Genomic DNA, 27683 nt, shown 5'->3' on the forward strand with positions numbered 1-27683 from the left:
GGACTGTGGGGGAAACCGGAGCACCCGGAGGAAACCCACGCGGACACGGGGAGAACATGCAAACTCCACACAGAAAGGCCCTCGCCGGCCCCGGGGCTCAAACCCAGGACCTTCTTGCTGTGAGGCGACAGCGCTAACCACTACACCACCGTGCCGCCCGTGTGTGTGTGTGTGTATGTATATATATATATATATATATATACAACGTGTGTGTGTGTGTGTGTGTGTAAGTAAAATGGCCACAAATAAAAAAAAAAAAAAAAAAAAATATATATATATATATATATATATTTTTTTTTTAATATATATATATATATATATATATATATATATATATATATATATTTTTTTTTTTTTTATATATATATATAAAATCTCGATGGCCCAACCTGCAGTATCACCATCACCCACTAGGGGGCCACAGCTCACAGATTGCAAACTAATAATGGCAAGTTTGAGATTGCAGTGGAATTTAAATGTTTACAGGGGCTTGACTTATGTGATACTGTATTAATTAACACACAAAAAAAATTATGATTGGTTTACGAATATAAATTAATAAATTATCATTTGATGATTATTGTCCTGTCAAACTTTTTTTATGGAATAAATACTATGTAAATGCAAACAGGTAATGCAGTTACTTGTGCTGTGAAAAAAAAAAGTCTGTGCACCTGCTGCTGAACCACTGTGCAACAACAGCTAATGTAAATAAATATATCTGATGATTATGGCTACTGATTTGAAGCATGCAAGTGCACTGAATAAGTAGTGTGTGAGAAGGGAAGTGGAAATTATGGAGAACGGGTGAAGCTTGCATAGTATCTATGTATATTAAATGACTTTAGTTAAACTTGGATGTTGACTACAGTGCCCTCCCCGATTACTGGCCCCCCTTGTAAAGATTAGTAAAAAGGGTTATAAAAAATCCACCTTTTGGTGAAGTCGCTTCATCTCACACTGAAAAAATGAGAAAAATCCAACTTTTAATTTAAATAAATGTATTAAGAGAGAAGCACATCCCTTATCAAGAAATAATTATTTTCAACAAAAACACGTATCACTATCATTGGCGCTCCTGAAAATTTTAGTGAATACAATGTAACTAGCATGTTTCTTATTTAAATTGTACATTTATGAGTTGATTGGAGTGTGTAGGAACTTTCAAGCTGTAATCCATGACTTCCTGATTAACTGGGGTACAAATATGAGGTGACACAGAGGCCAAATTCCCTTAGTCATTCTGGGAAAGATAAGCGAACACACAGACCAAACGAGGGAGAAGTGTGTTGACCTTCATAAGTCAGGGAATGGTTATGAAAAATAGCAACGCTCCTGAAAATGTCCATTTCTACTGTTAGGGCAGTAGAAAAAGTGGACACCAACTGGAACTGTTACAAACTTGCCTGGAAGAGAACCCAAGTACAGTTGGAGGATGGTAAGAGAGGCAGAAAAAAAATCCCCAAGGATCACTGTTGGTGAATTACAAGAAAAAGTAAAATCTTGGCATTTCCATTCACCAAAACCACCATCCGATGCCACCTCCATGTCAGTAGATTAGTATTTGGAAGGTCTCATCTCATTATCTGTAGCCGCTTTATCCTGTTCTACAGGGTCGCAGGCAAGCTGGAGCCTATCCCAGCTGACTACGGGCGAAAGGCGGGGTACACCCTGGACAAGTCGCCAGGTCATCACAGGGCTGACACACAGACACAGACAACCATTCACACTCACATTCACACCTACGGTCAATTTAGAGTAGCCAGTTAACCTAACCTACATGTCTTTGGACTGTGGGGGAAACCGGAGCACCCGGAGGAAACCCACACGGACATGGGGAGAACATGCAAACTCCACGCAGAAAGGCCCTCGCCGGCCACGGGGCTCGAACCCGGACCTTCTTGCTGTGAGGCGACAGCGCTAACCACTACACCACCGTGCCACCTATTTGGAAGGTATGCAAGAAAAAAGCCTTTTCTGTCAGTTAACCACAAACATCAGCACCTGAGGTTTATGAAATGCTACTACATCTTTGACTGGGACCATGTTCTCTGGTCTGATGTAACAAAAATTGAGCTTTTTGGCAATAAACACTCAAGGTGGGTTTGGTGTAAAAAGAAGGATGGCTATAATGAAAAGAACCCGATCAGAAAATCTGTAAAATATGGTGGACATTCTGTGATGTTTTGGGGCTGTTTTTCCTCCAAAAGGCCCTGGAAGCCTTGTTAGGGTACATGGCATCATGGACTCCATGAAATACCAGGACATTTTACATCACAAACTGGCTGCCTCTGCCAGGAAACTAAAACTAGGTTGTCACTGGAGCTTCCAGCAGGACAATGATCTGCAGCATGTGTCCAAATCAATACAAAAATGGTTAGCTAACCACAGAATCAAGCTTCTGCCATGGCCATCTCAGTCCCCTGACCTGAACTCCATTGAAAACCTGTGGGGTGAGCTGAAGAGGAGAGAGCACAAGAAAGGGTCGAGGACCCTGGATGATCTGGAGAGATTGTATAAAGAGGAAAGGTCTCAGATGCCCTGCTCTGTGTCTCCAACCTTATAAAATGTTATAGGAGGAGACTCAGTGCTGTTTTACTGGCAAAGGGAGGTTGTATACAGTATTCAATGCAGGGGTGCCAATAATAGTGGCACATGTATTTTTGTTGAAAATAATTATTTCTTGATGAGGGATGAGTTTTTCTCTGAATAAATTTATTTCAATTAAAGGTTAGATTTTTCTCATTGTGAGATGAAGCTTCTTCACCAAAAGGTGGATTTTTTTTCTAATCCTTTCTACTAATCTTTAAATTAGATTAGATTAGTTTATTCCTCATCTCATCTCATTATCTCTAGCCGCTTTATCCTTCTACAGGGTCGCAGGCAAGCTGGAGCCTATCCCAGCTGACTACGGGCGAAAGGCGGGGTACACCCTGGACAAGTCGCCAGGTCATCACAGGGCTGACACATAGACACAGACAACCATTCACACTCACATTCACACCTACGGTCAATTTAGAGTCACCAGTTAACCTAACCTGCATGTCTTTGGACTGTGGGGGAAACCGGAGCACCCGGAGGAAACCCACGCGGACACGGGGAGAACATGCAAACTCCGCACAGAAAGGCCCTCGCCGGCCACGGGGCTCGAACCCAGGACCTTCTTGCTGTGAGGCGACAGCGCTAACCACTACTAGTTTATTTCTATAATATCCAATATATGTACAGTGAGCAGGGCAGACAAAAACATGAATAATACAGCTTTTACCAAAAAAAGAAAATAATCAAGCTAAGATGAGGAAATAAGCGCAAATAAAATAAAAAAAAAAATCTCAAGGGCTACAAATATGAACCTACAACAGGAGAATTTCATAGGATTTAAGGCTAGACAGCAAGATAAAACCTTGGGCCCTACTACTCAAAAGAAAATGCTGGGGTCACGAGAAACCCTACTAATACCTTTTCATGGAATTCGCACATACTTTGCACACTTACTTTATCAGAGTTTAAAAAAAAATCATGAACGTTCGAAAAGTTCATATCTGAATCCTCTGATATCTGCCGTCAATGGGCATTTAGAAAGAATACTGTATGTTCTTCAGTTTGAACTACACCACAAGGGCATAATCGTTTTACAAGGGGGGTGTCAATAATCATGGAGGGCACTGTTGAATGGAATCTCATGGCAGTGTCCTCAACTCTCAAACAAAGAAAAAAAATGACAAAAATGTGTAGATTTATACATGGGATGCTTGGGAAGACCTGCATGGCAAGCCTTTGTGGAGGTGCGTACCAACAGCTTTATTATAACATGGTGGAAACCAGGCCAAGCATGCTTGCAGTTAAAGTCCCAATCCGCAGAGGTGACCCTGTCATTAGTGCCTGAGTTGGACAAGGAAATGGCTCTTAATTGTACACTGTATTTATGGTAGCCACCTGCAGGCATTGTTAATTAGTGCTTTAAAAATTGCTATGTCAAAGCTTTTTGATGCCTTAATGAGCGATTTGTCAACAAACTGTCAACTAAAACAACAGCGGCTAGTGACAATGGGCCGAAAGCAAACCGATCGCCTCCACTTCAAGCCTCCCTTGTTCAGCTCTGTTATCATTCTCATTATGGGTGGAGCAGTGAGGCAGGAAGCGACTGTCAGTGCTGTAAACACTGCTGCCAGTGCATGGGTGGAAAACATAACTGTCATGGAGGTTTTAATAGATATATTGTAGTCTATACCGTACATGTGGTCTTACACTGATGCATTGATTCATTTGACACACCAAAAACCTGACGGCATTATGCGTATAATGTGTTGCCGTAGTGAAATAATGTAAACAAACCTAGTGTTCCCTCAGCAAGATTACGACAGCCCTGGAGCTTTTTATGCTCATTTTATACTTTTTGTTAAGTGCTGATGTTATGCTATCTGGGTTCTCTGAGAGAGCATTAACACTATAGGCATACTGCATTAGCATTAAAATAAACATTTTATGAAGGAGGCCTGTGGGTATTCGATCTCCTGCTACTCAGTGTAATGTAATGCAGTAGGTGGGAGTTGAACTGCTACATCCTCTTTGGGGGATTGTGGCTTAGTGTGAAGGTTTTAAGAAAAAAAAACACTGTATGAAGCCAACGTGGAGTGGCTTAGGCTGTCCAGAAATGATCAGTTTATTCCATTGTCCCTTTTATTATCTCATTTTTCCAGCTGTTTATGTACTGGCCAATATATCTGGTTATTTTTTTTAATCACTAATGCATTTAGTTTGCAGTTCTATATGGTATATAGATTCTGTTCTATTCTATTTTTTCAGTTATATTGCATTTTACTATTGCTTCTGTTATATTTCAGCATTGGTTATACAGTGGGGCAAAAAAGTATTTAGTCAGTCACCAGTTGTGCAAGTTCTCCCACTTAAAAAGATGAGAGAGGCCTGTAATTTTCATCATAGGTACACTTCAACTATGAGAGACAAAATGAGAAAAAAAAAAATCCAGAAAATCATTGTCTGATTTTTAAAGAATTTATTTGCAAATTATGGTGGAAAATAAAGTATTTGGTCAATAACAAAAGTTCATCTCAATACTTTGTTATATACCCTTTGTTGGCAATGACAGAGGTCAAACGTTTTCTGTAAGTCTTCACAAGGTTTTCACGCACTGTTGCTGGTATTTTGGCCCATTCCTCCATGCAGATCTCCTCTAGAGCAGTGATGTTTTGGGGCTGTCACTGGGCAACACGGACTTTCAACTCCCTCCAAAGATTTTCTATGGGGTTGAGATCTGGAGACTGGCTAGGTCGCTCCAGGACCTTGAAATGCTTCTTACGGAGACACTCCTTCGTTGCCCGGGTGGTGTGTTTGGGATCATTGTCATGCTGAAAGACCCAGCCACGTTTCATCTTCAATGCCCTTGCTGATGGAAGGAGGTTTTCACTCAAAATCTCACGATACATGGTCCCATTCATTCTTTCCTTTACATGGATCAGTCGTCCTGGTCCCTTTGCAGAAAAACAGCCCCAAAGCATGATGTTTCCACCCCCATGTTTCACAGTAGGTATGGTGTTCTTTGGATGCAACTCGGCATTCTTTCTCCTCCAAACCCGACAAGTTGAGTTTTTACCAAAAAGTTCTATTTTGGTTTCATCTGACCATATGACATTCTCCCAATCCTCTTCTGGATCATCCAAATGCTCTCTAGCAAACTTCAGACGGGCCTGGACATGTACTGGCTTAAGCAGGGGGACACGTCTGGCACTGCAGGATTTGAGTCCCTGGCGGCGTAGTGTGTTACCGATGATAGCCTTTGTTACTTTGGTCCCAGCTCTCTGCAGGTCATTCACTAGGTCCCCCCGTGTGGTTCTGGGATTTTTGCTGACCGTTCTTGTGATCATTTTGACCCCACGGGGTGAGATCTTGCATGGAGCCCCAGATCGAGGGAGATTATCAGTGGTCTTGTATGTCTTCCATTTTCTAATAATTGCTCCCACAGTTGATTTCTTCACACCAAGCTGCTTACCTATTGCAGATTCAGTCTTCCCAGCCTGGTGCAGGTCTACAATTTTGTTTCTGGTGTCCTTTGACAGCTCTTTGGTCTTGGCCATAGTGGAGTTTGGAGTGTGACTGTTTGAGGTTGTGGACAGTTGTCTTTTATACTGATAACGAGTTCAAACAGGTGCCATTAATCCAGGTAACGAGTGGAGGACAGAGGAGCCTCTTAAAGAAGTTGTTACAGGTCTGTGAGAGCCAGAAATCTTGCTTGTTTGTAGGTGACCGAATACTTATTTTACCGAGGAATTTATCAATTAATTCATTAAAAATCCTACAATGTGATTTCCTGGATTCTTTCCCCCCATTCTGTCTCTCATAGTTGAAGTGTACCTATGATGAAAATTACAGGCCTCTCTCATCTTTTTAAGTGGGAGAACTTGCACAATTGGTGGCTGACTAAATACTTTTTTGCCCCACTGTAGATCATTATTACATGGCTCATTTGATTACTGAATTATGATTGGTCAGTTACGCCATTTGATGGTCTGTTACAGATCGTTCCTACGGTTAGCGTATGTGTAACAGATCGTTGCTGTGGACCATGTCATGAGCAGAAGAAAGGAAATCAGTTTTAAATCAATAAAATCATTTTTAGATCACTATTTTGAGTCGAATGATTGATTTCTTTACTAAGTAGCCATGTAATAAGCAGGATAATGTACAGCAAGCTGGCCATTATCTTGAAATGCATACATAGATAGGCTTGCCTTTTAACAGTTACTCGCTGAAGGTGAAGTGAATATTGGTGAATAATAACTGAGACGAAGTCGAGGTTATTCTTCACCAATATTCCCTGAGCCTGAGGCAGATAATTATTTTAGTATAAATACACCGGTGATTTATTTTTAAAAAATCATGTTAAAAATTATTTCAAACTTCAAAAGCGACATGCAAATATAATAACTGTGTGGTGCAGGGTTGTGTCACTTATCTATGCCAAGTCACAAAAAATACTTTGTTTTGAAATCTCGTCTCGTCTCGTCTTCTTCCGCTTATCCGGGACCGGGTCGCGGAGGCAGCAGTCTAAGCATGGAAGCCCAAACTTCCCTTTCCCCAGACACCTCGGCCAGCTCCTCGGGAAGAACACCGAGGCGTTCCCAGGCCAGCCGAGAGACATAGTCCCTCCAGCGTGTCCTGGGTCTTCCCCGGGGCCTCCTCCCGGGGGGACATGCCTGGAACACCTCCCCAGGTGTACACATCTCAAAAAAGTTGGGACAAGGCCATGTTTACCACTGTGAGACATCCCCTTTTCTCTTTACAACAGTCTGTAAACGTCTGGGGACTGAGGAGACAAGTTGCTCAAGTTTAGGGATAGGAATGTTAACCCATTCTTGTCTAATGTAGGATTCTAGTTGCTCAACTGTCTTAGGTCTTTTTTGTCGTATCTTCCATTTTATGATGTGCCAAATGTTTTCTATGGGTGAAAGATCTGGACTGCAGGCTGGCCAGTTCAGTACCCGGACCCTTCTTCTACGCAGCCATGATGCTGTAATTGATGCAGTATGTGGTTTGGCATTGTCATGTTGGAAAATGCAAGGTCTTCCCTGAAAGAGACGTCATCTGGATGGGAGCATATGTTGCTCTAGAACCTGGATATACCTTTCAGCATTGATGGTGTCTTTCCAGATGTGTAAGCTGCCCATGCCACACGCACTAATGCAACCCCATACCATCAGAGATGCAGGCTTCTGAACTGAGCGCTGATAACAACTTGGGTCGTCCTTCTCCTCTTTAGTCCGAATGACACGGCGTCCCTGATTTCCATAAAGAACTTCAAATTTTGATTCGTCTGACCACAGAACAGTTTTCCACTTTGCCACAGTCCATTTTGAGAAGATGTCTGCGCTTCTGGATCATGTTTAGATACGGCTTCTTGTTTGAACTATAGAGTTTTAACTGGCAACGGCGGATGGCACGGTGAATTGTGTTCACAGATAATGTTCTCTGGAAATATTCCTGAGCCCATTTTGTGATTTCCAATACAGAAGCATGCCTGTATGTGATGCAGTGCCGTCTAAGGGCCCGAAGATCACGGGCACCCAGTATGGTTTTCTGGCCTTGACCCTTATGCACAGAGATTCTTCCAGATTCTCTGAATCGTTTGATGATAATATGCACTGTAGATGATATGTTCAAACTCTTTGCAATTTTACACTGTTGAACTCCTTTCTGATATTGCTCCACTATTTGTCGGCGCAGAATTAGGGGGATTGGTGATCCTCTTCCCATCTTTACTTCTGAGAGCCACTGCCACTCCAAGATGCTCTTTTTATACCCAGTCATGTTAATGACCTATTGCCAATCGACCTAATGAGTTGCAATTTGGTCCTCCAGCTGTTCCTTTTTTGTACCTTTAACTTTTCCAGCCTCTTATTGCCCCTGTCCCAACTTTTTTGAGATGTGTTGCTGTCATGAAATTTCAAATGAGCCAATATTTGGCATGAAATTTCAAAATGTCTCACTTTCGACATTTGATATGTTGTCTATGTTCTATTGTGAATACAATATCAGTTTTTGAGATTTGTAAATTATTGCATTCCGTTTTTATTTACAATTTGTACTTTGTCCCAACTTTTTTGGAATCGGGGTTGTACATGCATCACCACAGAGAACCCAATCGTAAGTGCAAGGCAATGTACGTATCTCATCAACACTTGACCACCGTAAATTTGTATTTTTATTTGCATTGGATAGATGGATTTTTATCCAGCGCTTATTTTTAATTTGCTTTTTAAAAAATAACGTGGGATTATTTTCTAACGCTGTAGCAGCCCTTGGTTTTAGGAACAACAGCAGAGAGTCTCTGACAGGTCCATATGCATTTTATTCCTCTTGAACATGAGTATATCATCAAACACCAGACACTGGACACCGAGCACCATAAAAACTAAAGAAAACAACAAAAATAATTAACGTAACATGGTTGTAAGCAAATGCACAATTTTTCAGAGTAATGTTTACATACTATGCTCTGAATATTACTCACCTTGCTCCACTCAGCCAAGGGTGCAAACCTCTACAAGTTAGCCAAACGTGCACCATTAGCTTCTGCACTTAAAGTCTCGTGCTAAACCACAGTTCAACCAATGCACAGAACATAAACAAAACATACTCAATAAACAGCACACATAAACTTTACATTGTACATGAATGACATATCAGGATGACAGAGAGCAAAGCTTTATAACATACCGTGCTAAACCTCTGACAGAGGCAAATGGTGAATATAAGCGTAGCAGCAAGCGTCTGTAGTGTAACAAATACAGTTTCTTGGGTTGACAGCTCCGCCCGTAATATGAATAATGAGAGATCCTTCCAGATCTGCCTCCTGCGCTGATGCTTCCACTACCAGCAGATGTATTGCCCATATTAGAGACAGAGCTGGGAGCCTGAGTTCTGCTGCTCTTACAGTATAAAGCACTTTTAGAATCCCATGATATGTAATATTGTGACCCTCTGCCTGATTTTGGCCAGAATGGATTTTCAGTCCACTGAGTAATGAGTTTCTGTTTCATTCAGTACCCATTCTGTACTTATCCTGTAGAGGGCATTGTAGCATTTGTGCTTGTGCACAGGAAAAGATGGAAGCTGTGTTTACATTCCTGAAGAGATGATTTCAGACTGAACTATTCACTTTCTCATCTTGCAACTCTCTTGAGTTCCATTTAATCATGTCAGCACAGGGCAGAGGTGGACACAGTACCCAACTTCATTACTTAAGTCAAAGTACAGATCCCACTGGTCAAATGTTACTCCGATACAAGTGAAAGTTGTCCGGTCAAATTTTTACTTAAGGTAGAGTACTGAAGTACTTGCGTTTTAAAAATACTTAAGTATTAAAAGTACATTTTTTGTCAACACATTGCTGTATGGCGGCACGGTGGTGTAGTGGTTAGCGCTGTTGCCTCACAGCAAGAAGGTCCGGGTTCGAGCCCTGTGGCCGGCGAGGGCCTTTCTGTGTGGAGTTTGCATGTTCTCCCCGTGTCCGCGTGGGTTTCCTCCGGGTGCTCCGGTTTCCCCCACAGTCCAAAGACATGCAGGTTAGGTTAACTGGTGACTCTAAATTGACCGTAGGTGTGAATGTGAGTGTGAATGGTTGTCTGTGTCTATGTGTCAGCCCTGTGATGACCTGGTGACTTGTCCAGGGTGTACCCCGCCTTTCACCCGTAGTCAGCTGGGATAGGCTCCAGCTTGCCTGCGACCCTGTAGAACAGGATAAAGCGGTTAGAGATAATGAGATGAGATGAGACCAGTGGTTGCGTTAGACTTTTTCATTGTCCGTCATTTTGACGGAAAGGGTCGTAAAAATTCCGTCATTGTCCATTATTACCTGTCATTTTATTTTAACTTTTAAATGACAATGTATATAGGCTGTAAATGCTATATATTTAATAACTTGTGTTTTCATGGACTCATTTTCATTTAAAAATTAATTCACAGAACAAGCTTGTATTATTTAATCATGTATTTATGTATTTATGATGCAAAAAGATGAACAGAGATTCTGACGTTCGGTCACTTGTGAACCCATTTTCCCTCCGCTAAAAACATTGCGGCTGTTGTGTCTTAACGGGCATATGAACAATGTTATTTTACAACGTAGCAAGACAATTGCAGTTAAAATATGAACTACAACTACAACGATTTAAGTGACAATCTAATTTGACCTGTTTGCGTGAGCTCAAACCTTCCTTCTGGCCCGCATGGATTTAAATTGGGAGCTCGCTTGTGCATAATCAAAGTCGTCAATGGAGACTGCTGCCGAGGCAATTGTCATTAAATTTTGCGTCTTTGCCTCGGACAGACGACTTCTCATTGACGTTTTAATTTTATTCTGAAGGCTGAACCCGCGCTCTGCTGCGACACTGGAGACTGGAATAACCAGCGCCACTTCAGCCAAAGTTCTGAAGTCGGGAAACATTTCTCCCAGGGAAGTGATCAGAAGCCGGCAAGAGCCTCTGAAAGTTGGATTTCCCGACCCTGCTAGTACTCTCTTCATAGGGAGGAAATCCTGCAGCATGCCGTCTTTCTGCACCAGTGGTGCAGCTGCACCCCGCGTCTCGGCTCGGCGGAGCCTGGAACCTGACACGGAAGGTCTTAAATAAAACGAAGTTATGTTTAAATGTTAGTTTGTCTACCTGTGCTCTCATTAAAATGATAGTTTAGCAGATATTCGAGCAGTGATGTTCCTAAGCTTGCTGGGGAAGAATACAATTAATAAACATTTGTTTCATTTTAAAAACAAGAAAACAACTAGCCTAAATGAGCACTATTGCATTAAGACGTACAGGCAGGGAAACGACACAAACAACCCAATGCATCTCTTTTTTTAATAGAAAAAATGACGTGTCTTCTGCAGAGAAGGGAAACTTCTCACTGTGCTAGTGGTTAGAAAAGTCAGAGCGCGGTCAGGAGCGCCATGGGGGGAACAGCCTTGCGCAGTGGCTACAGTGTATACATGAGTAGCCTATGCACTGAACATCAAGACTGCCGCAACGTCGGCTCAGATTGAAAGTGACGGCAGTGAAGACTATGTATACTGTATGTAAGAAAACTCTGCCACAACTTGCCAATCATTTCAATTGTGTGTTTCATTATGTTTTATTATTGTTATTATTAGGCTATTATTGTTATTGGTAATGGTAACGGTAAACATCCGTCAAAATGACCGATGGCCTTCAGATTTTTCCGTCATAGCTAAAAAAAATCCGTCAATGACGGACAATTGTCGGTTAACGCGACCTACAGTACGGATGAGACATTGCTGTATTATTGACACAACGCTTATAATACCTCATGCCTCTGAAGCAACCCGCTGGATTATTTTGTGAATTCACAAAATTAATGCATGCTGTGCGTCATGGTGGTTTAATGTGAAGCTAGCCAGTCAGTGACGCTCCACCTCACATGCTTGCAAACTCTTTTCAAACCCAAAATCATATTGGGTAACTAACGTTACTAGAAAAGAAAGATTTCTACATTGTTTATTTGGCAAGATTATGCTGAACCGTATTTCTGAAAGGACTTCAGATAAGTTAACATTATTCATGTTAGTGTAACTCCATTTTTACATGCTAACTAACAGTGTCCAAGTTAACTAGCTATGTGTTAATGTTAGCCGTGGACAAGGCTACGGCAACTTGGCATGCAAATCCATAGAAAGTTTCAAGTTTATTTGTACAGCGCTTTTAACAATAAACATTGTCGCAAAGCAGCTTTACAGAATTTGAACGACTTAAAACATGAGCTAATTTTATCCCTAATCTATCCCCAATGAGCAAGCCTGTGGCGAAGGTGGCAAGGAAAAACTCCCTCAGACGACATGAGGAAGAAACCTCGAGAGGAACCAGACTCAAAAGGGAACCCATCCTCATTTGGGCAACAACAGACAGCCTGACTATAATATTAACAGTTTTAACAGGTATAACCCTCAACTGTCCTCATGGGGCCATCCTTCACAGGAGTGGGGCGATAAAACTCCGACCAGACACAGGGCACCAGGATGGATCAAGCAGGTCCGAGGGGCAGAAGAGGCCAGCATCTCAATCCCAGGATCAACATGTAACTCAGAGGGACAGATGGGGGGGGAAAGAGAGAGAGAAAGAAAACACGTTGTTCGGTATGCCCTAAAAATGACAAGTATTAAATCTGTGTGGTAGGCTCGCAGAGACGAGAGTCTTTACATCAGGCATAACACACAATGGCATGTTAATATGGTAAAAAATATATCAAGTCATATATAGAAAGTCATTTGACTAACCAGACTGCATCGCTATTGCAACGTTACCGCTCGCTCTAAAAGCACAGACAGCTTCATTGCAAGCTTTCTCTTGGAATAAAACGTTTACATACCTGAATATGTTTCCGCAGGTTGGACGGTGAGTTTTTGTAGGCTGTGATGTGGTTCGTTTTAGCTAAACAAAGCAAACATTTAAAACGAAACGAATCTTTAATCCTTTCAGAAAACTGAAACAAGGATTCTAGGTATGGCCACGGGTGCGTGCATTCCCCAGAAGAACCGCCTCCTTCCATTCTGCCATCAACTGATTTGAGTTCAAATATCGCTGCTGAGAAAATCACTGAACTTGATTTTATACAGTCTATGGACGTGACATGACCCTAGTGATTAGTGATAGGCTGTGTCAGTGTCACTTGCAAAAAAATCAATCGCGTTTTAGACAAGAAAAGAAAAAACATACACTTTCAAAGCTGCTTCATAGTAACGAGTAACGAGGACCTTGATAGAAATGTAGTGGAGTAAAAAGTACGATATTTGCCTTTCAAATGTAGTGAAGTTAAAGTCGTAAGTTTCCAAAAAAAATCAAAAATACTTAAGTGATATACAGATACTCAAAGTGTACTTAAGTACAGTACTTCATTACTGTCCATCTCTGGCACAGGGAAATGCTGCAGGGCAGTAGATGGCCTGCTGCTTCTTCCTTTGGCTTATGTTCCACTATAAAAATGTCTTTTATCATTCACACTGTGTGGGCATGATTAACCACACACGCCCGCGACATCAGGTAGAATGGCCGCTGACACCTTGCTTTTGATCGGTGGTGATTTTACAGTGTTCAATTAAATGAATCCATAGCACAGTTATAGGAGAGGCAGACTTAAGATCTGGGCATCAGGTTATTTCTGTTCTTTGCCACAATTTGCCAGAGTATGTTTATTTGGTCTAATAATTTGCATTTGTCAAACTGTGTTGCCAGAATGCTCACAATCTTATGAGATTGTGGTTTTGGGCTTTTGGGGTTTTTCCAAGTATATAAATTACTTATTTGATGTATATTATCACAAAATTACAATGTGTATTTAAATAATATTGGCTGGCTTTTTTCCTGGTATATCAGGTATATTCCATTCAGCTAGCATGATACTGAACATCATGCTAGCTGAATGGAATATATCTGATTATACCAGGAAAAAAGCCATTATTATTATTATTATTATTATTATTATTATTATTATTATACTACATGCACACACTCTTCATATCATCATATCAGCATTCTCAAAAGCCAACACTAGCTTACCTGCGAGTCGGCACCACAGTGCAACAGTGAAGTCACCTTCCATCCGGTGTAGTGTTCATCAGCAGTGATGGCACATGCGAATAAAACAGTCAAGCCAGTGCTATCGAGAGCAAGTAGCACAGGCTAACGACCGAGAAACTAAGCTCTCTGTCTCCAGACTCTTCTTTCACGCAGTGCTTGCCACAGTATTTTTTCACTCAGACTTAAGTATTCATTCACCTATATAATTTACTGAGTTACTTTTACAACCCCGATTCCAAAAAAGTTGGGACAAAGTACAAATTGCAAATAAAAACGGAATGCAATAATTTACAAATCTCAAAAACTGATATTGTATTCACAATAGAACATAGACAACATATCAAATGTCGAAAGTGAGATATTTTGAAATTTCATGCCAAATATTGGCTCATTTGAAATTTCATGACAGTAACACATCTCAGAAAAGTTGGGACAGGGGCAATAAGAGGTTGGAAAAGTTAAAGGTACAAAAAAGGAACAGCTGGAGGACCAAATTGCAACTCATTAGGTCAATTGGCAATAGGTCATTAACATGACTGGGTATAACAAGAGCATCTTGGAGTGGCAGCGGCTCTCAGAAGTAAAGATGGGAAGAGGATCACCAATCCCCCTAATTCTGCGCCGACAAATAGTGGAGCAATATCAGAAAGGAGTTCGACAGTGTAAAATTGCAAAGAGTTTGAACATATCATCATCATCATCTAGAGTGCATATCATCATCAAAAGATTCAGAGAATCTGGAAGAATCTCTGTGCGTAAGGGTCAAGGCCGGAAAACCATACTGGGTGCCCGTGATCTTCGGGCCCTTAGACGGCACTGCATCACATACAGGCATGCTTCTGTATTGGAAATCACAAAATGGGCTCAGGAATATTTCCAGAGAACATTATCTGTGAACACAATTCACTGTGCCATCTGCCGTTGCCAGCTAAAACTCTATAGTTCAAAGAAGAAGCCGTATCTAAACATGATCCAGAAGCACAGATGTCTTCTCTGGGCCAAGGCTCATTTAAAATGGACTGTGAAGATTCTCAGTCATCCAGGTCATAGTAACTGTGGGTGGTAAAAGAGAGCAACTGGACTTGCTTGAAGATTCTTGAAGACGTTTCACCTCTCATCCGAAAGGCTTCTTCAGTTCTGTCTGACTAGTAGGGAGTATCAGTGACCCACACCAATAGGATGACTCAACGACACCTTAGATGAGCTTTTCATCCATTGAGAGGATAAATACCTGATACTCCCTACTAGTCAGACAGAACTGAAGAAGCCTTTCGGATGAGAGGTGAAACGTCTTCAAGAATCTTCAAGCAAGTCCAGTTGCTCTCTTTTACCACCCACATTTAAAATGGACTGCGGCAAAGTGGAAAACTGTTCTGTGGTCAGACGAATCAAAATTTGAAGTTCTTTATGGAAATCAGGGACGCCGTGTCATTCGGACTAAAGAGGAGAAGGACGACCCAAGTTGTTATCAGTGCTCAGTTCAGAAGCCTGCATCTCTGATGGTATGGGGTTTCGTTAGTGCGTGTGGCATGGGCAGCTTACACATCTGGAAAGACACCATCAATGCTGAATGGTATATCCAGGTTCTAGAGCAACATATGCTCCCATCCAGACGACTTCTCTTTCAGGGAAGACCTTGCATTTTCCAACATGACAATGCCAAACCACATACTGCATCAATTACAGCATCATGGCTGCGTAGAAGAAGGGTCCGGGTACTGAACTGGCCAGCCTGCAGTCCAGATCTTTCACCCATGGAAAACATTTGGCGCATCATAAAACGGAAGATACGACAAAAAAGACCTAAGACAGTTGAGCAACTAGAATCCTACGTTAGACAAGAATGGGTTAACATTCCTATCCCTAAACTTGAGCAACTTGTCTCCTCAGTCCCCAGACGTTTACAGACTGTTGTAAAGAGAAAAGGGGATGTCTCACAGTGGTAAACATGGCCTTGTCCCAACTTTGAGATGTGGTGTTGTCATGAAATTTAAAATCACCTAATTTTTCTCTTTAAATGATACATTTTCTCAGTTTAAACATTTGATATGTCATCTATGTTCTATTCTGAATAAAATATGGAATTTTGAAATTCCACATCATTGCATTCCGTTTTTATTTACAATTTGTACTTTGTCCCAATTTTTTTGGAATCGGGGTTGTAAAATCAACATCAACAACGACACACAATGGAGCTACCTGGCACCCTGCCGCTCATCCCTTGCAAAATCCTTTGTCCTGTTGCTTTTTTGGTGTGTCTGGTTAAGTTTGGGTGGCACGGTGGTGTAGTGGTTAGCGCTGTCGCCTCACAGCAAGAAGGTCCGGGTTCGAGCCCCGTGGCCGGCGAGGGCCTTTCTGTGTGGAGTTTGCATGTTCTCCCCGTGTCCGCGTGGGTTTCCTCCGGGTGCTCCGGTTTCCCCCACAGTCCAAAGACATGCAGGTTAGGTTAACTGGTGACTCTAAATTGACCGTAGGTGTGAATGTGAATGGTTGTCTGTGTTTATGTGTCAGCCCTGTGATGACCTGGCGACTTGTCCAGGGTGTACCCTGCCTTTCGCCCGTAGTCAGCTGGGATGGGCTCCAGCTTGCCTGTGACCCTGTAGAACAGGATAAAGCGGCTAGAGATAATGAGATGAGATGGTTAAGTTTGGACTGAGCTGGAGTCCGAGCTCTAATAGTAACGGTTCGCCATTGCTTGTAAATATATGTGAAGAATATCTAATGACGATTTGGTAGCCTTTTGGGTGTTCAATGTGTCTTTCTCTTTCCCGGCGAACAAAGAAATGCTTCTGTGCATGTGCAGCAGGAAATGTTCTCGTAGGATATTCACATCAGCTCCAACGTGTGATGTCATATTGTCTTGACAACATGGAATATCATAAACCATATTGCATGCTCATTCTCCATTGGGCAGAGTGGCGTAATACATGTAGGATAAGCAATATGCTAACAATATTGCATGCTATCAAACCAAATGAATTAAACCCGCTATAAGGGAATAGAATACATGCTTTTATTCCATGGAAAAAGTGTCCTGTATGTGTAATAATAGCTATTATTGCACCATGTACCGGATTATTAGTCATCCAGTAATACCGATTTAATACTACCATCTGTTTATAACTTTGTTCAGTTCTTTTTATCTGTTTGCTTTTCTATATTAGCCTAAAGCCCTGGGGTGTAAGTGAGAGGAGCGTTCTTAATGGCTTACTCAATAGCAGGATGTGATCAGATGATGCTTATTTTATGAGTACACGGGCAGCTATAAAATCACCTTCTTTATGGACTCTTTGGGATGATGATGATGATGAAGCTCAGAAGTAATACATGTGCTTTATTAGAATACTTTTTGGACTTGCACATAGGAATATAAGAGATTTTGTGGTTAATTTGCTCTTACTTTATCTTGGCTGCGTTGGGTAGACAGAGTCAGCATGAACAAAGGTTTCCTCATCGAATTTCCTTTTAGGCTTGTGGTATTGGTTTATGGATCATTTAATCTCTGAGGAATTATCATTTTCATTAGAAACACACCATTGAAACACAAAGACTTTTATATTACTTGTAATTTGGAAGCACATGATCATTCAGTGTATTGTATTATACAATAGTACATCTGCCAAAGAGACTTTTAGTCCAATAATTTAGTCCAGTAAATGTGGTATGTTGTAAGTTTGCATTTGTCAAGTCATTTCTCAGCAGGTATGTGGCTCAGCTTGAGCTGTAGGTGGTTATTAAATAATCTTTCTCACACACACACACACACACACACACACACACACACACACGCACGTGTGTAATAATTAAATACTATACAATTCAATAATGATGTGATTTGAAACAGGTGATGCCAACAGGTGATTGTAATCATGATTTGGTACAAAATCAGTATCCAGGAAAGGCCTAGTCTTTGAGGAGCAAAGATGGGCTGAGGATCTCCAGTTTGTCAACAAGTGCATGAGAAAATTATTGAAATGTTTAAAAATAATGTTCCTCCAAGAAAGATATGAAGTGATTTCGGATAGTTCACCCTCTATGGTGCATAATATCATTAAACCATTCGAGGAATCTGGAGGAATTTTGATTTGTAAAAAGAAAGGGCGCAAGCCAAAGCTGAACACCTGTGATCTCTGATTCTTCGGGCAGCACTGCATCAAGAATCATCATTCATCTATAACTGATATAAACACATGGGCTCAGGATTGCTTTGGTAAACCTTTGTCAAGTACTACAATACAGAGTTACATCCACAAATGCCAATTAAAACTTTACTGTGCAAAAAAGAAGCCTTATGTTAACTGTGTCCAGAAGTGCCGTTGACTTCTCTGAGATTGGAGGCATCAGGGATGGACCATCACACAGTGGAAACATGTATTGTGGTCAGATGAATCGGTATTCCTGGTCTTTTTTTGGAAGAAAGGGACGCCATGTACTCTGGACCAAAGACAAAAAGGACCATCCAGACTGTTACCAGCAATAAGTCTGAAAGCCAGGGTCCGTCCTGGTACGGGGTTGTGTCAGTGCCCTTGGCAAAGGTAACTTACACTTCTGTGATGGCAGCATTAATGCAGAAAAGTACACTGAGATTTTGGAGCAACATATCCTGCCTTCAAGACAACACCTTTTCCAGGGATATTTCAACAAGACAATGCAAAACCACGTTCTGCACACATTATAAAGGAATGGCTGTGGAAGAAGAGGGTGCCTGGTGTCCCTGTCCCTAATAGAGAATGTGTGGCGAATTTTGAAACAAATAATGCAATGACAACCCTGTATTGTTGCACACCTTAAGACCTTTTTTGGAGGAAGAATGGGACAAAATAACACCTGAAACATTTCATCACTTGGTGTCTTCAGTCCCTAAACATCTTGTAAATGTTGTGAGAAGGAATAGAAACATTATAAAGTGGTAAATGCTTTACCGTCCCAACTTTTTTTGAAATGTGTTGCAAGAATCAAAATTGAAATGTGTTTATTTTGAGAGGAAAAAAAATCATGAGGTAAAGCAACAAATAATGTGCTGTTGTATTGTTTTGAGTACAGTACAGGTCAAAGATTATTTACAAGTCATTGTTTTCCATTTTAATTTCAGTTTAAACATACCGTCCCAACTTTTTCTGATTTGGGGTTGTACATTGACTTCCACTCTCTCTTGCTCTCACCTGATTGCCTGTCTGTCATTTTGGACAATTTTGAACCTTAAGTTGGGGCATGATGGCAACCTACCCCATACCTGAGACCACAAGACGTCACTGACTGTGAATTACTATCACAGGATTATCACGGTGACTCACACAGCTTAGAAATGTTGTATTATGAAGTATTTTTTTTGTCCCCTGACTTAATAATCACAGAATTCTATGCACTGAGGCTTTAAATTAATTTAGAAACAAATCTTAGGCAGCACTGTACAACATATAATTCTATAATATCTGCAATATGTTATTTTAGTGTATATTAACATCGCAATGACTTTGCAACAGTTAAGAAATAACTTTTACTGCTAGATCCAGTTTTGAGTACTGCGGAACATCTGTGCGCAAGACTCTGAACACACAAACAGTTGCTTACAACACAGGGCTGCATACCAGCAACATGGACAAATACAAAGTGGCTTCCTACAACCTGAGAAGAATGATGAAGGAAACCAAAAGGAATATCAGAGACAAGCTCGAGACCTAGTTTGAGCTGGCAGACTCCAGGCATCTGTGGCAGACCATACAATCTGTTACAGACTACAAACCTAAGCAACTCACCATAAACAATGCCAGTGCCACCATCGCTAGTGAATATTTATGGTTTGAATTTACTTGCACCAGCACAGACCAGAGGGGAAAAAAAATGAGTATGAAAATTCAAGCTCAGCTGGGGAATAGGAAAGACTAGTCATTTCAGAAGTGGATGTGAGGAATGTGTTAAGCAAAGTTAGCACCGGAAAAGCACGCGGCCCAGATAACATCCCAGGGTGAGGGATAAAAGTTTGTGCTAACCATCTAGCACCAGTCTTCACCACCATTTTTAACCCCTCTCTCATTCGTTGTGTTGCTTCCACCCGTTTTCAGTCCTCCACCATCATTCCTGTCCCCAAAAGCCCCTGCCCTGCCTTCCTGAATGACTATCACCCTGGAACACTCACTTCCATAGTGAGTGTTCCAGGGCATTTCTTAGGCATTGCCCTGGTTTATCGAGGAAATCAGAAAATGGTGACAGCTGTCCAAAGCCCCATAAAGCTGCCCGACATGATTGAAGCAGTGGGCAGAGCTGTCGGCACTCAGACTGTGGCTATTCAGAACTTGAACCGCAACATGGATAACATCATGGAGAAGCTTTTGGCTTTGCAAAGGAAAATGGATTGATTCGGAGACCAGAATGGACAAACAGAGAAGTCGTGTAAAAGAATGCGTCTACTCGCCCTAAGACCAAACAATCCCAATCTAATCTGTTTTCGGCTCCCTCAGCCAGCACTGGCCTTGGCCAAGGCCGTTGCTGGGACAACAACTCCCCTGAAGAACGCTGCTGTTTAGGCACTCTCGTATTCCTTCCCCCACTTCCCACGGTCGCCGCTTTTATCCCTAGTGTGACAGGCGGGTGCGCTTGTCAGCGACCAGCGCCATCATGGCTGCAGGACCGGACGGCTGCTTGCTTGTGCTGGGTTACCTCTACCTCCACCCTTCCCCCCCACCCCTGATCGCCCCCCCCCCCAAGTCCCGAGTTTTCATGTTGTAAAGTGTACTTGTGTTATTTTGTGCTTATGTGCTGAGGTGTTTTTTAATGTTCCCACACTGTACTCCTCACAGGAGCATAGTGTGGGGGTTGCTTTTTTTCTCCTCCCCTCTCCTCATGTTACTCTGTATCTTTTTTTTTTCTTTTTATCCCTGTCTTCCTGTCCTGTCTACTCCCCCTCTGTCAATTGTGTGTATGGACAGGTTGATGGTCAATTTCGCTGGTACTTGTGACTAGTGACAATAAAGGGTTCATTCATTCATTCATGAAGTTCTTTGAAAAACTAGTCAGAGCCTACATCTGTTCCTCCCTCTCCAGGTGCCTGGATCAATCGCAGTTTGCATATCTGACCAATAGGTTGAAAGATGAGGTCATCACCTACACCCTACACACTGTTCTCTCTCACCTGGATCAGAGACAAGGGAACTGTTGGTGGATGTTGTTTGTGGATTACAGCTCCACCTTCAACACCATTACCTCCTCAAACCTCTGCAAAAATGCCAGGATTGAGGGCTGAGCTCCTCCATCTGGATCCTAGACTTCTTGACAGAATGCCCCTGAGTAGTCAGGACAGGAAATCACATCTCCTCCAGGCTCACCCTTAGCACGATAGCCCCCCAAGGCTGTGTCCTCAGCTCCCTGCTTTACTCCCTCTACACCAGCAACTGCATGGCCAAACACAGCTCCAATATGGTGATGCACTAACAATCTCTCCATGAGTATCACCAAAACTAAGGAGATGATCATTGATTATGGGAGGAAGCAGGTGAGGGACTACAGCCCCCTGATGGTCAGTGAGGCCACAGTTGAGAGGTGTAGCAGCTTTAAATATCTTTGTGTCCATCTCACAGAAGACCTTTCCTGGACAACACACACAAACAGCTTGGTGACAAAGGTGTGCCAGCGCCTTTATCACCTCCGATGTTTACCCAGGTTCAGGATCTCCCACAAGGTACAGTACACTATTCTGGTGCTGTGAAGAGTCTTCTGACAGAGAGCATCATAGCTTGGTTTGGAGGCACCACAGCCCAGGACTGAAAGGCACTATCCAGAGTGGTGAGGGCAGCGGAGAAAGTCATCAGGACTTCTCTCCCCTGCATCACAGATATCTACATCCAGTGATACAGGACCAGGGACAGTAAAATCATTAAAGACATCTACCACCCTGGTCATAGGCTCTTCTCATTGCTCTCATCAGGGAAGCATTACCAGATCCTGATGATCAACACAGAGAGACTCGGGAGGAGTTTCTACCCTCTGGTAATCCAGCAACTGAATGAGTGAGCTTGAACATTTCTGTCTCATATCCACACACATACACAGTTGTGGTCAGAAGTTTACATACAGTTACATGAATGTCATCTTGGATATGAATGTCATGGCAATATTTGAGCTTTCAGTAATTTCTCTGAACTGTTCTTTTTCTGTCGCAGAATGATTTGTACAGCATACATTTTTTAATTAAAAAAATGCTAGAATTTGGTGCACAAATTTTAATTTTCTTTGGGTTTTCTGAAATCAACACAGGGTCAAAATTTATATATACAGATGGTCAAAAATGTACATACGCTCACTTAGATTATTAATTCAGAGGTACTGAAACTTCCAAAATGTTTCTTATCTTGCCAAGGCCGAGGTCTCTTAACTTCCTGTTAGTGATCATGTTTGACTACAGCTGGTAGCTTCTCTGTGCCTTCATAAAAAGGGTTTGTTTACAGCACTCACTGGATTGACCAGTGCACAGTAAAATGGGAAAGTCCAAGGATCTCAGTGCAGATCTGAGAAAGAGGATCGCAGATATATACAACTCTGGAATGTCTCTTGGAGCCATTTCTAAACAACTGCAAATTCCAAGATCAGTTCAAACAATTGTATCCAAGTTATTGTGAGGTGTAGTCACTTTGCCAAGCCACTTCACTTCAAGAAAACCCAAACTGTCACCCTCAGCTGAAAGGAAATTGGTTTGGATGGTCAGGAACAACCTAGGAACCACCATGGTACAGCCCTGCCATGAACTGGAAGCTCATGGATCACTGTCTACAATTCAGATCGCCATGGACTAAGAGGCTGCTATCCAAGAAATAACCCCTCGCTCCAAAATTGACACCTTCAAGCTTAACTAAAGTTTGAAGCTGACCACACGGACAAAGAAAAAGCCTTCTGGAGAATAGCTGTATGGTCATGTGAGACAAAGATTGAGTTGTTTGGCCACAGTGACCACCATGTAAGGAGGGACACTGTACTAGCTGTGAGAGTTCATGGGGACATGAACTTATTTTTAAAAATTCACCTAAAACCATTTCTTTTTTTTACCATCAGGTCACAAAACATGTAATCTTTAATGAATGATATGTTAAAAGATAACTTTAATTTTCTGAGATGTAATAAAAACATATTTATATGCCAAAGTCAGAACGTAACAGAAGTGTTGTGGACATGTATATTCTCAATTTTAACAATGTAGAATTACTTTTTGAAACATAGGAAGGTGATGTTTTAGCAAATATAATTAATAAACATGTGTAGTAGAATAAACATACACATTCTTTCAACAAGATTAACATGGTATATAGCTAGATTGTAATTAATTTGTAACAGACGCGAGATGGACAATCGTAACAGAAGTAATGTAACAGACATCATTTTGGAACTCATAGGTTTGACTTTGGCATATAAATATGTTTTTATTACATCTCAGAAAATTAAAGTTAAAAGATAACATATCATTCATTAAAGATTACATGTTTTGTGACCTGATGGTAAAAAAAGAAATGGTTTTAGGTGAATAAGTTCATGTCCCCATTTCAGTACCCATAAGCGTGGAATCACTCATATATATGTGTATGTGTGTGTGTGTTCTGTGTGCTGTTGCAGTGTGGGAACTCATGAAAAACATTTCAGTACATCACATGTACAAAATATGTATGCGACAAATAAAGAACCTTGAACCAAACATAAAAGACAAATAAAAATGAAACTGGTGAATGAAGTGCCATTGCTGTCTGAAACAAAAACGCAGAACTGCATATGATTAATCCAATAAAACAGATGGTGTGAGAAGATGCATGTTCATAATGAGAAAATAATGACACAGCTCCTCACACGAGCACTCAACAGGAATCCTACTCCAGTGAGGCAACTTGATCCAGCACAATAGGATACATGATATGAATCCACAGTTCTGCCTCTTCCCCCACCATCGCCATTAAAGTCACCATAGTGATGAACCACAGGAGAGACGCTCCAAACATGTTCTCTAAAGTATGACTGTGATACCACAAGCCTCCCGCACTGGAGCTGTTCCCAGCACTGAACAAAAGTACAAAGAGGCAGTAAAAAAGAAATGTTCATACACAAGCCGAAGTAAAGTGGGCTAAACAAATGCCAGTAATGCCACATCTGAGCTTCATTGTATAGTGAATCTGCTTAGTTTTTACTTTAGCTTTCTGTTTCTCAACTACTGCAGTGTCTCATCACCGAGTTCTGTCTCAGAGGCCATTCCTGTTCCCATAATAGCTTTTCTCCGGAAGACAGTACATGCAAAAGTCTCATGCAGTTTTAATTGTTGAGCTGATTAAACATTCTGTGGCTTCCAGTGACTCAGTACTAGCTGACTAGATAGTCACAAGGATGAACTTGATCTACTGCAGCATTGCAGATGGCAGGAATGAATACGAGGAAACAAGACACCCGTTCACCTGGAGGTGTAGTGGTACATTTTGTGTGTGTGTGCGCGTGCACATGTGGGTGCAGCATGCTGGGGAACATTTTTACCAAAAAAAACGTATTCATTTGAAAACAAAGGGTTACAGGTTTAATTTTGGTTACTAAGATTAAAGTTAGGGTTAAATTTTGGAGTAGACACAGCGTTTAATTCGTTGCAGGAATAATTATTTCAGTTGAAGGTTCACACCAGGATAGCAAGACAAGTGTGTGTGTGTGTGTGTGTGTGGCGGGGGGGGACTTGTGTGGAATATTTGTCTGGTTCCCATGAGGGAAAATTAAATTTTATTTCGTTTTCTTTAAATGTATTTAATTTTACTTGAACAAAAGCTACTGCTCTTATTTCTTCTTTTATTTAAGCAAGACAAAAAGCATTTTATTGTATTTAAATACAAGTAATGTTACTTTGTGTGTTGAATGCTTTTTTTTTTTTTTCCTTCCAAAAGGTGCAGCTTTTATGATGTAGTTTTACTTTCTTGATGCCACTTTGGCTATGCAGAAAAGTGTGAGCTGGCTTCATGTAGTATTTTATCACATCTCTTCCAATTTATTGGAATAGTCTCGGAGTTAGCACTTGTTTGTTGTGCACCAGATGCATGCTTTCATCTCTGTCATACAATTATTAGTGTAAGCTCAAGAGAATTAAATAACTGTCAAAAGGAAGTAGTGGGATGCAATCTGAGTCATTAAGAGTTGTTTAGAAATGATCAGGACTAAGACAGGAAATGAGTCAAGTGGTCGTTTTGACAGCTAGTTTATTATGAGTCTCCCCATGAGTGAAAGTAATAATTATTGTGCTTCCCGAGGTTTCCTATGCTCACTCGGTGCTTCTCTCTGATGCACCCCCCCATCCATCCTTTCTCTGGGTGTCAGTTATCACCTGAGGTGTCTGTTTTCCTCTCTCAGGCTCAGTGCTGCGTGAATATGAGCGAGGAGAAGCGGCTGGTGCATCGCAGGTGAAACGTGTCCCTAAACCTTACGAGTCTGCGACGCCTGGTGCAGAGCTGAGGGGGGACAGAGCGGCACTCAGGAAGTGTGTGTCGGTGGATGACAGCCTGCTGCAGCGGACACCCACAGAGCCTGGCACACTGCTGAGCCGCCTGGAGAGAGGAAAGAAGAAAGTCAGAAACATCTACGTGAGTAGGATGAAAATGTTTTAGTGAGAATGACAAAAATGTGTTTTCATAAAGCAAGTGACTGGCTAATGAATTAACTCGAGAAAAAGAGAGATAATTGTAAATGACTAATCTGAGCTGGCATAAATTACACTTGCTGTTATTCTGGTTAGCAGAAGGTATTGGAACACAGCCACTCCCCCATGACAGACTTTACACAATATGTGATAGTATTCAATTTCCTGCCAGTTTCTTATGACTGGTATATTTACACTATATCATATGTTGTTCGAAACATGTAAATACAGCTATAAACTCGTACTCCTTTGTAGAAGGATTATTAATTTCTTGACTTTAGGGGTTTTGTCGTTTCTGAGGTGTTGTCTTACTCTCGCACAGCCCCTATAAAACTGGAGTTTTATAACAACACTAGTCATTTTACCCTTAAACATGGTACACTCAACTGGTATCCTACACTAGTGAGTCAGTGCGTGGTGCTTTGAGGACTACTTAGCAGGATACTGTGGAATGGCCTTAATGTTCCGTACTTTTCAGAGAAGACGAGTCCCATCTGCATCTATTTGCCGTAATTTCAGATGTACCTATAATGTCCATTATCTATAAAAGGCTAGGCTAGTGTTTTCCCCCCAGCCTACGAGTGAATATTTATTAGGTTGCATTACTCTAGTATGATCCAGTCCACAGTACATTAGACTTTCAAGGCAAATCAATGTTACATTTGAATATTAAACTGAAAGTATGATCCTTCATTGAAGATACAAACCTCTTCAATAATGCTTTAATAACGGGCTGTTATCTTGCACATTAAAATGCATAAAATATGCTGATAGAAGCACATCTGCAAGGTGAGATAAACATGCTGCGCAGTGTAAAAAGCTGATAAAACCATATCATCAACGTTATAATCATGAAAAGGCCTTTTGTTTTTTTCAGGTTCATTGGACAGTGCTTAAATTCTAGAGGCTTTTATGCTTTTTCTAGGAAACTGATCAATAAGTGATGATACTTCAGTGATGACCCTTCGACTGAAACCATGAGTGTTTCAAAAAAATTGATCATTTCACAAGCTAATAACTTTGCCAATTCTCGTTCAATTGACCTCAAATTTGAACAGCTTGTGTGGAAACAGGCCAAATTTTTATGTTGAATGTTTTTTGTTTTTATCTTTTTAGGTATAGAAATGCCATTCGCTGGAAAAGAAAAGGCGTTTTGTGTGTTAGAGTACGCTCGAACACAGTCGAACAAGACTGTGCAGCGTGCATTTATGAGAGAATTCTCTAAAAATGCACCAACTGCAATGCAGATTTGGACACGGCACAAAAAGCTCAAAGAGGAAGGCTGTCTGTGTCTCAGGCGGCGTGCATATTGAAAATTTGTGAAATCGTTCATGGACTCCACATACCTTTTTTATAGGTCCCATGGCATGGTGGTTTGTTGATGCTTTAAACGGGATCGTGGAGGCTTCTGGATGTTATATCTGCAGCCTTTCTCGAAATGAACCCTCGGAACGTAGATATAGCCTCCTGGAAGAAAGCCCCATTTCAGCGCTTTTCCCAGTGTGTCGTTTTGCTAATGAGAAGCAGGAGGCGGGGAAGGGGTAGAGGGTGGGGGCGTGCCATGGGGGGAGGGGGAGGGGCTGCCATCTGCCTCCCAAGCCGGCCGAGAGCGCTCCTCGTCGGGCACGGCCAGGCAGGCGAATGCCCTGGTCCGTCCGCCCTGTCTAAAAAAAATGATACAACTCGAGCCCATGGTAAAACTGGGACTTTGTCGGGTTTTTTTTCAGCCTGAGGCCCATGGTAAAACTGAGCAGTTTTACCATGGAGGAGTGGGGACTTTGCCGTTTCCTCGCCCCTGGGAGAACCGCTGCCTCCACGGGCGGCCAGTGCCGCTGGAGGGCCGCCCGCACGACCTCGGCTCCCGACAAAAGATTGGATCTAGGGCTGACTTTCAATGGATCACAGCGATGGAGCTGCTCTGCCACTCAAGACACCCCGGCCCA

The 27683-nt window shown here is 41.7% G+C and overlaps 1 protein-coding gene across 4 annotated transcripts in view; it reads left to right on the forward strand.

The window, feature by feature from the left end:
• Positions 1-27683, forward strand: part of ankfn1 (ankyrin repeat and fibronectin type III domain containing 1) — a 161842-nt gene that overhangs the window by 13842 nt on the left and 120317 nt on the right. For all 4 annotated transcript variants that reach the window (XM_060940063.1, XM_060940064.1, XM_060940066.1 and 1 more), the window contains exon 5: positions 25455-25684. In XM_060940063.1, coding sequence (XP_060796046.1) covers positions 25455-25684 — 230 coding nt within the window. The remainder of the gene's footprint in view (positions 1-25454; positions 25685-27683) is intronic.

The sequence above is a fragment of the Neoarius graeffei genome, chromosome 14 (genome assembly GCF_027579695.1).
Source record: "Neoarius graeffei isolate fNeoGra1 chromosome 14, fNeoGra1.pri, whole genome shotgun sequence".
In the NCBI taxonomy this organism is placed as follows: Eukaryota; Metazoa; Chordata; class Actinopteri; order Siluriformes; family Ariidae; genus Neoarius; species Neoarius graeffei.